Source organism: Ursus arctos, unplaced genomic scaffold (genome assembly GCF_023065955.2).
Source record: "Ursus arctos isolate Adak ecotype North America unplaced genomic scaffold, UrsArc2.0 scaffold_33, whole genome shotgun sequence".
In the NCBI taxonomy this organism is placed as follows: domain Eukaryota; kingdom Metazoa; phylum Chordata; class Mammalia; order Carnivora; family Ursidae; genus Ursus; species Ursus arctos.
Window position 1 is genome coordinate 17,398,581 of NW_026623019.1, and position 9,504 is coordinate 17,408,084.

General features: G+C 49.4%; 1 protein-coding gene across 1 annotated transcript in view; it reads right to left on the reverse strand.

Moving 5' to 3' along the window:
* GNA14 (G protein subunit alpha 14) overlaps window positions 1–7,467 on the reverse strand; it is a 181,638-nt gene extending 174,171 nt beyond the window's left edge. The window contains exon 1 of the mRNA XM_026518813.4: window positions 5,914–7,467. Coding sequence (XP_026374598.1) covers window positions 5,914–6,037 — 124 coding nt within the window. The 5' untranslated portion in view covers window positions 6,038–7,467. The remainder of the gene's footprint in view (window positions 1–5,913) is intronic.
* Window positions 7,468–9,504: the final 2,037 nt, after the last annotated feature.

Sequence of the window (9,504 nt, forward strand, 5' to 3'; positions counted from 1 at the left end):
ATAGCACGGCTGTGGAGCTAAGTGTCCAGTCCTCAACTGCTGTGGGGGTGGGGGAGTCCCTGGCTGTGTGCTCGGCCGTGTGGACTGATACCAGTGTCAAAACTCCCTTGGATCATGCCCTTTTGGCTGAGCCTGCTCTCCAGTTCCCAGCGGTTCTGTGAACTTCCTGCTTCCCCTCCAATAAATTATTCCTCTGCTTAAATGGTCTGCAGCCCAGAACCCTGGCTGACATGACAGCCCATTAATTTACCCATCAACAGAGAGCCAATTGATCCTCATCAAAATGAGGGCCCCCACAAAGACTCCGACAGTGGCTTCCAGCTTTAGAGCCCTTGGATTTCTGCTGGTACGCTTCGATCCTTTGACAGTGTTTGCTGCAAGGGCTGCTTGACCCCCCAGGGACCCCCACCCCAAGCCGTGTGCACTCAGAGGACAGCAGGTCTTGCTTTACAGCCCTTGGCCAGAACTGATGGACCCAGGAGTGTAGCTTGAGGTCACACCAAGACCTTGGGCTCTCGTCGGGGCAAGAAAGGCTCCGAGAGCTCTCAAACTTGGAAAAAGGAAGGAGCCAACCCATGCTGATGGCTGGGTCCTGTGAAGGCCCCAGCAACACCCTGGTACTGATGCTTTTCCGGTTTCTATCATTCAATTCTTTCCATTTCATGAGACATCCTGGCGAGTCCCCTTTCAGCCTGAATTTCAACCTTTGTCTTTGGTAACGTAATAGCTTTGCTATGCTCACTCACTAACAACCCCTCTTTGCCTTCTCAATCTAGCTACCCCCTCCCTGCAACCCCACACATGGGGATTCTTACAAGAAAACTTTCTAAATTCAGGTATCACCGGAAAAGAAAAAGGGTTTTGTAAACCACAAGGCATCTTTTAAGAAAGCAAACAAACAAACAACCTTTGAGGGTTAAGACATTTTTAAACATATGGTTTTTGTCTAACTCTACTGTCCAGTATCCCCCTCATCTGCTCGCAGCATTACAATGACAAGACACCCATCCTCGAACTCCACGCCTTGAGAAGTGTGGTTCCGTCAGGTACGTCGAAACTCGTGAGTGATTTGTCTACTCGCTCTGTTTAAGGGCCCTAAGCATCGTAAAAGGTTCTGTTTGCCACTAAAAGTCACCAAGACCCTGTAGAGAAATAGCTTATTCCCTGCCTGAGAAGGAAGGTCAGCTAGAGCTCCAGACTCATCTTTATGCCAAAGAGTAAGAAAGGGTTCAAAAAAAAAAAAAAAAAAAGGATGGGCCATGTTGCCATGATGCAAACAGCAGCCTGAAAGGGGTCTCATTGCACAATGAAGTACAGGGATGAAGTGAAACCCGATGAGGGATTCACAGATATGTACTGATAATAAATAGCGGCAAAAGGAGGGACCTTACAGGAACATGCCCAGTGCCAAATGTGAAATGGAGAGTGCAGGATTTGGAAAATCATTTTGTAGCCATCAGGGTGTACATTTGATCAGGAGTCAACAGATACGAAGTCTGAGGGGTATCTTTGCGAGGAGCAGGATATTTGCCTGGCCTTAAGGGTCTCTCCACCAAACCATTAGATAGTAGAGACAACGTGCAGCACCTTGAACAAGTGACCGAACGTAACATGGCCAACGAGGGGCAGGTGGACGTGGCGGGCCTCCAGAGAGGACTTTCGGAGGACATGACATCATGTATCCAGAGTTCCATACTGGATATAAATTATACCTCGATATACTTTATTTGAAAATGTACAAAGGGTAAAAGTCCATGGTTTGAAAAGGCTCTTTATTAGTTTAAAGGCAAAACGAATAGCCTCTTGAGCTGTCTTCAGGGACGGCTGGGTCATAGAAAGAAGACGGCTACCTGGTGAGGTTGGTTTACTCCAGCCAGAATGGACAGAAGCCACAGGAGGGGGAAAAAAAAAAAAAAATCACGCAGTCCCCCATTCTGAAGCACATTCTGGCACCAAAAGATGAAGCATTTTTACGTTAACATCTATTTTGTAGCGAACACACTATTCACATAAAAGGCTAAGATAAAATGTAAAAACTCAATGAAATCTTGCCTCCCAGGACCCCTTCATATCATCCCAGAGCCTCAGAACACCACTGACTGTCCTCAAGAGCTTCTCTTGGTGGATGGGGCGAAGTGTGTGTGTGTCCTACACGAGCCCACGCAGGGATGGCCATCAGCACCCTAACCGCCCCATTGCTTAAGGGCCTACTCAGATGATTCTTCTTCCAGAGGATTCCCCCCCATGCCCTGCTTATACCACCTTTTATTCTCCAGTAAGCACTTACGACCATCCTCCTCCTAACAGTCACCTGTGAACCAACACCCCCAATTTAGCACTTCACCTACAAATGATCCCTGAACTGAGCAGTGCCTGGCACTTGGGAAAATGTTGGATTGAACGAAGTGAAGAATAAAGGAACATGGGCATACTTAACCATTTCACTCCTTTTCCTCTTCACAGAGCCAGAAAAGCTTGTCACTTTATGGAGAAAGCCACCCTCCCTATGCTACTTCCTCTAATAAACTTCCAGCCTAGGAACATGATAATTAGTCTCCAAATGAGATTTTGTTATAACCAAGGCAATAAGATTTTAGGGGACTCAGATTTTCACCTATTTTGGTATAAGTAGGGAGACTCAAATCAGCTTATGGCTCAGAAAATAAGGGAAACTGAAAGCAAAACATTACTGTCAGAGCACTACCAGGACATTTTAGACAAACTGCTATGCAACCTGCAACTGATCAACTAAAATAGAAAGTAACCACCTCAGTGGTGGCTAAAAATACTCAAAAATGGAATGAAGATAACTGACACTTATTACCAGACAAACCCAAGAGAAGCTAGTCCATGGCTTTAAAAAAAAAAAAAAAAAAAAAAAAAGGTGGGGGGTGTATAGCCAGAGTTTGAACCCAGGCAGTCTGTCCTCAGAGCTTACATTGGCACAGGGATTAAAAATGTAAGTTAAATACCAATTCCCCAGTATACGTTCCTTCCAGACAATTCCAACATGAGGTCTGCATCCAAAATTCAGCCATCAGTTTCTGGAAACACTCAACTCTATTAACAACACTTGACTAAGCCTCATTTAATATTAAAAATGAATAAAAGATCCCATTTCTCCCCCTATTTAATTGCTTTTGTCCAGACGCTTTCTTCCTACACTGAATAGTACTCATCAGGGTTCCTTGCATAACTACTTTTGGTCTTACTTTGATCTGAGAAACTGATAAGGAATTTCTTTCTACCAAATTCAATCATCTTCTTTATCCTCCCCCTTCAGCTGAAAGCATCACATTGACATCTTGCAATTACCAGCCCAAACCAGATAGTAGCTTTTATCTTTCCCCGAGGACACTGACCTATGCTTTTATTAAGTGTAAACAGGATACTGCTCTAGTGACTGCACTTCAGAAACCCCCTCAAATCATTTTGTTGCAAAAGCATGATCCTTGTGAAAGAGCTGGTGGCTTTTCAGATCGTTCCACACTCCACACAGGATCCTCAACTCCCATTCACAAAGTGCAGTTTTCACCCGAGGCAGCTGAGCCGCGGATTATCTAATTGACCCATTACAGAGACTCAGGTGAATTCTGCACTCAGACTGCATGACTTGGGACCAAACAGCAGACACCATGTCCTGATTCCTTTATCTTTGAAGTCACTGCCTCCTCCTTTATCTTGGTAGTGTGCCCTGCTCCCTGAAAGAGGGAAAGAAACCCCAAGTTTTTGAGTCCTTCCTTGGGTTTCCTGACCACCGTGTGTGGCTTAGCAACTATTTCTATAGCTTTTGAAGTAACTAGCACTGAGCCAGTATGCCAGTCATAGCCGGGCACAGTGAGAATGGGGATCTTGGGAGACAAGGCAGTGCCTGGAGGGTGCAGGAGAGGGTTGGGGCAAAGGCCTGGGGGAGGCAATGAAGGTATTCGAGTCCCCAGTATTAAACAGGACCTCCAGGGCAAACACCTGACAAACATTACTCTCCTACTTGGAGTGTAAATGCAAGCATTTTACTCCAAAAAAAACGGGCTTGTTCACCAGTGTGGGATGGCTCATTGCACAGCCAGCATTTGTCAAGCTCCTAGTATATTCTAGACACTATGCTTCATACACTGGCACGAATCAACATACTTCACAATGAAAGAAGGTACAGACTTCCCTTGAAGAGAAAAAGTATGCCACCAAAGCCAGGCTCACCCCTATCATTTGCGGGGCCTGGAGCATGAGTACAAATGGAGGCCCGACATCATTACTTTGAGGTCATCAAGCCAACTGTCACATAATCCTCCTCCCTTGACAAATGTAGCTTTCTAACAACCTGCAAGGCCAGGTACAATTTTGAGTTTGCAGACCCCTGGTGGGAGGGGGGGGGGGCAGGTTCTGGGCCAGACACAGGTTGTTCCAATAACCCTGCTAGATGGACACAATCTCTTCCCTCCCCCACCCAGGCTCCGTCTCTCATCAGGGAGTCTTCAGGGCACACCTGTAGACCCTCAGCTTGGAATCCAAGCTCGTCCAATACCCAGCACAGCTGCCCTTCGGCCACTCCTCAGGGAGGAGGTCTGCCCCCTCCCCACTTGCAGAGGCCAGGGAAGCAAGTTTGGGGCCTTTGGGTAGATAATCCAATGGGAATCTGGGGTGGGGGAGGGGCAGCGTGTATGGGGGGCAGCCCACTCCACCAGCAGACACCTAGACCAGTGGGGAGGAGCACAGCATGGTGAAGGCCAGACACCCCAACAAATACCTTCTAAACCCCCCGGGGGGGGGGGCGGGGAGTAAGTGCCAAAAGATTCCTTTGCCCAGGCCTGAAGCCAATATTGACTAAAAGCGAAAGCTTTTATCCATTTTATCCTAACTTGATCTTTTCTTTCCTTCAAGCTTTCTGGGAGGGTGACTCCTTATATTCAAGATTAATAAACTGGTGTAAGAGAGGATTCCTCTCTGGAAGGAAAGAGTTGAAACACTTCAAACTATCTGGAAAGATCTAACAGCTAATACCCTGGTCTGAACAAAAAGGTAAATGTTCCTCAAACAGCAAATGGATTGAACGGGGTTCTAGAAAGTCAGGTGATGTGGGATCCTTGCCCTAGGACCTAAGTTGGGGAAACCTTAACATTTTGTTTTGGCAAGTTAAGAGCCAGATGAGTAACTATTCAATGCAGCTGGGCCAGCCAAGCCCCAACACTAGGAAGGAGTGCGCTCAGTGGAGCTGAGCAGGGGAGGTTTGGGCCTGCTACAGACACAAAGGCCTGGGGGGGGGGGGGGTCACCAAAAGGACGCGGTTGGGGTCACAGTGGGGTGAGTGGCGAAGGCTTGGTCGTCAGCCCCACTACTGACCTAGTATTTGCTTTGTCTTTTCTCCAAGCAAGTTTACCAATTTCCCGGACCTCCATTTTTAATTCTCCGCGACGGGGAGGTTACTACCTTTCCCTGCTACAGCCCAGCGATGCGGTCACAACCGAGCACAGTCCACACTTAGCAAGCACTCACCCAACCGTACTTCTTTGGAATCGAGAGCCCAACGGCCCAAGCTAAAGCTGCACCCCAGTGTTCATCAGGTAGCTCCCACCAGCCACCCCAACATCCCCGACGGGGCTCTGAAAAAGCTGGCGGCAAAAGGTTGGGATGGAGGCGGTTTTAGGGGGAGGGGCAAACAAAGCAGACACTGATCGAAGGCTACGTCTCAGCCTTGTTTTGGGGCAGGGAAGGGGTGCTTTCGAAAGTCGCCCAACTAGAGCGTGCAAAGGACAGCGTAAGGCCCCCGACGTTGCCGGCCTCCGAGCCCCCAGGGGCAGGGAAGAAGCCGCGCCACACCCCGCGGGCTCCAGGCCCGGAGGGGATCCGGGTGAGGGAAGCGGCCGGGAGGGCGGACAACGCCTGGCGAGCAGGGGTCGCGGAGTCGCAGCCACTCACCCAGCAGCAGCAGCTTGAACTCGCGGCGCGCGTCCTTCTTGTCCCGGCGAAGCTGCCGCTCGATCTCGGCGCTGATGCGCTGCGACTCCTTCTCCTCCGCGGACAAGCAGCAGCAGCCGGCCATGGTGCGCGCTGCACCCGACGGCGCGACGCGGTCCCGGGCGCCTGGCTTCTCCGCGCGCCGCTCGCGGGGCAGATCTGCGATAGGCACCCGCGTTCGGAAAGAAGACCAGGCCGCCTTGACTTTTGGAGTCAGAAGCCTGGCCTCCTGAGGCGCAGTCCGGTCCTCGAGGATGGGTTCGGAGGCGGGGGTGAATTCCGAGTGCTAGGCACAGTCGAGTGCCCTGCAGATCCGGGCTCACCAGCCCCACGGTCGTTCCTGGGGAGGAGGAGAGCCAGCCGAGACGATGGGAGCGCGGCCGGCACCCGGAAGATGCGCACGCCCCTTAGCACGGGAGCCAGACACCCAGTCGCCCCGCGCAGACCGCGCGTAAAAAGTTGGGGTGTCGGTGCCCTGGGGGGAGGTGGTGAAGAGCGGGATCTCTGGGTCCTGGTGGTGTCCCAGGCAGGCGGCAGGCACGGCACTGGTTGGAGGCAGAGGGCCTGGCTACTCCTTGCCTGGAAAGTTCCGAAAGTGACCGCAGATTAAGACTGAACGTAAGGCTTCCAGCTGGCGCTAGTGGCTCTAAGTGGCAGAAGGAGGCGGAGCGTCTCAGACCTGCAGCCCTGGCGTCCGCCCCAGTCGGCCTTCGGGGCGCGCCAAACTGAGGGTGCCTGGGGGCGAAAGGGACCAGCGAGGAGCTGGGGCTCGGGTCCCGGGGGTCTGAAGTTCCTGGGAGCAGCCCCCACACGTGCCTCCCGGGCCGTGAGGTCCTTGCACCCAGAGGGCCGCCTGCAGAGCCTCCGGGCCCTGCTTCCTGCCCAGATACGGGTTCGGACAGGTGAGGGAGTTTCGCCAACTTCAGCCTCAACTCCTCCCAGCTGCAAGAAGAGTGGAACAGAGCCTGGCGTCCTTCGCGGGACGCGTCGCACCAGGGGCGAGGTGGGGCTTTCCACCCGCACCGACGGTGAGGTTTGCACACCAGCGACACGACCACACACCTTTGGTTTCCTAGACGGGCTCCTTCCGCTTCCCGGACGCCTCAGCCCAGCCCAGCTCAGGTTTGGCCTAAGGTCTTGGTCCGCTGGGCAGCCTGCCTGCAAGGTGCGGCTGGGCCTGACCCTGACCCTGCTGGTACTGCGCTCGCTCGGAGAGGCAGCTGCCTCGGGCTTCAGTTAAATAGGAGAACGCCGGAGCGGAGAGTAAATATCCTCCCGGCCCCTTCCTGGTGGGCACCTGGTGAGGAGGGTTGGGGATGGGGGAAATGGAAAACGGCTGGCTACTTTGCATTTTATGAGGGGAAAGACTCCTGGTCCGTAGAGAGGGCTGATACGTTTGCAGCAGCACCTGTCAGCCGCTGCCTTGCAAAGGTGTGTCCGCACCGCCTCATGGACCCCGCTCCTGTAACGTCGGGAGCCTGTTTTAGCCGCAGAATAAAAACTTAAAAAATTAAAAAGCGCCTCTTTGTACTGAAATGTTGCAAAAGAATGCATGTTACAACATCTGATTTTTGTCTTCCGTGGAGATTGTGAGGCGGAGCGCCGAGAGGTCCCAAGGAAAAGCAGAAAGGGGAAGGTGGAGGGAGGGGATCTTGTCTACAACAATGAATGTTTTTTTCCTTCTCTTCAAGTTACTGTATGCCGCGTAAACACTTCACGGCTTTCGGCAATGAGCTAATGCCTCCTCTGTTAAGAGCAGGCTTAAGAGCCTTTCGTAGGAGTGGCATATATTCCAACAGTGCAAACTGAGGAGCGTATTGAGTGGAAAGAGTGGTATTTGTCATTATTTAAGAAACTTGGCATCGTGATGCTATCTGGCTTCAAGGTCTTATTATTTATTTTACGGTTTAGGGAATGGGAACGAATCAGGCATTAAAAATGAATGTGCTTACATTCTTAAATGAGCTCTGCTTTTCTTTGCATCCATCAATTGACAGTAACAGTGACCCCTACAGGAAACCTCCTGGACAGTTCTCATCTGATCCTCAGCCATTTAATCACACTTTTCTCCCTTAGCTCTTACAGATAAATTTAGTTTGAGAATGGGACCTCTTAAGAAGCCAAGAGCTTCATCATTATTAATATTTTTAAATGATTAGAATAATTTGTATTTTAAATGATTTAAATGATGAAATGATTGAAATGATGTAAATGGGCAAATTTGAACTCCAAGTCAGCTGGAATGGCTGACCCTTTAGGTCCAATTTTGCTAAGATTCCAAAAAAGATATGAAACCTGTTCCTTCTGGCAAATCTGAAAAACGTTTCTGGGCTGGTCAGCTTGGCAATATGTATCGGAAGTCTTAAATGTGTCCATCCCTTTTGACCAAACTAGTAATTCTCCCCTTGAGAAATAATCAGAGAGAAGTCATGATTTATGTACAAAGGTGTTTATTTCCAATAACGACAGTAACCCAAACCAACCTAAATACCCAACAATAGGAAATAGGTCAAATAAATGAGGATATATACACATACAATGAGATATTTATAACAGTCATTAAATATTTGAATATGTAACATATATGAATACCAACTAAAGATTTGGAGGGAAACCTCATATTGAGTGCAAAAGGCAAGAGACAAAAATATAAACAGTATGACACAAATTTAATTATGGGAACACGCATACACACTTTTAAGAGACTGAAGGGGCATCTACAAACAGGGTAAGTTGCTCCGAGTCATGGCTTTTTGGTTGCTTTTAATTCTCTGGTGTAAAATTGGGGACAGCTCATATAAAGTTATCTAGCGCCCCCCTTTCCTCAACTGTAAAACGAGAGGGATGTGCCAGAATAAGCTTGAAGGGATCTCCCAACTCTGACATTCAATTATTTCTTTGGCGATTTTCACGCTTAGAAGATAGTATTAAATAAACTAAATTTGTTATTGAGCAGTAATAACTAGTGAGAACAATCCAATGAGGATAGCCAAGACAATTATTTTTATTTTTATGTCTATTTTTTATTAACGTCTCTATTTTCTTGATCTTTAGGATCTGGGCACTGGATAAGAATAATTTTAAGTTATTAAATCATTTGCAACATTTTTCCAGGAAGGGGTAGTTTGGGAAAGAGGCCTCCGTAAAAGAGGATATTTGTTTTCCTGGGTTACTCCCAAAGTACTGCGATGCCATTCCATCCCCGTCGAAGATCAGAGCACAGTGTGGATGTGCGTTTCAGCTACCCGGCAAGTGCTGGGTCACAGATGAACTACGTGTCTGGGAGTCCTCTGAATGTCCGTTGAGTCCACGCCAGACCCTGCACCTGGGGCATTCCTGGTATAATTCCAGACTTCAGATAGGCTATAAGTCTAACGGAAGGTAGCTAAGACTGAGACCTCCTTGCTCTCTCCCAGAGAGCAGACGGTGAGAGCATGGAGTCATCGGGGTGGCTCTCCACAGCCCACAGATGTGCAGAGCGGACCCCTCAGCTAACCTCCTGCTTCAGCTAAGCCTCGTTCACCTCCCATCACTCTCCTGGAACTCCAGACA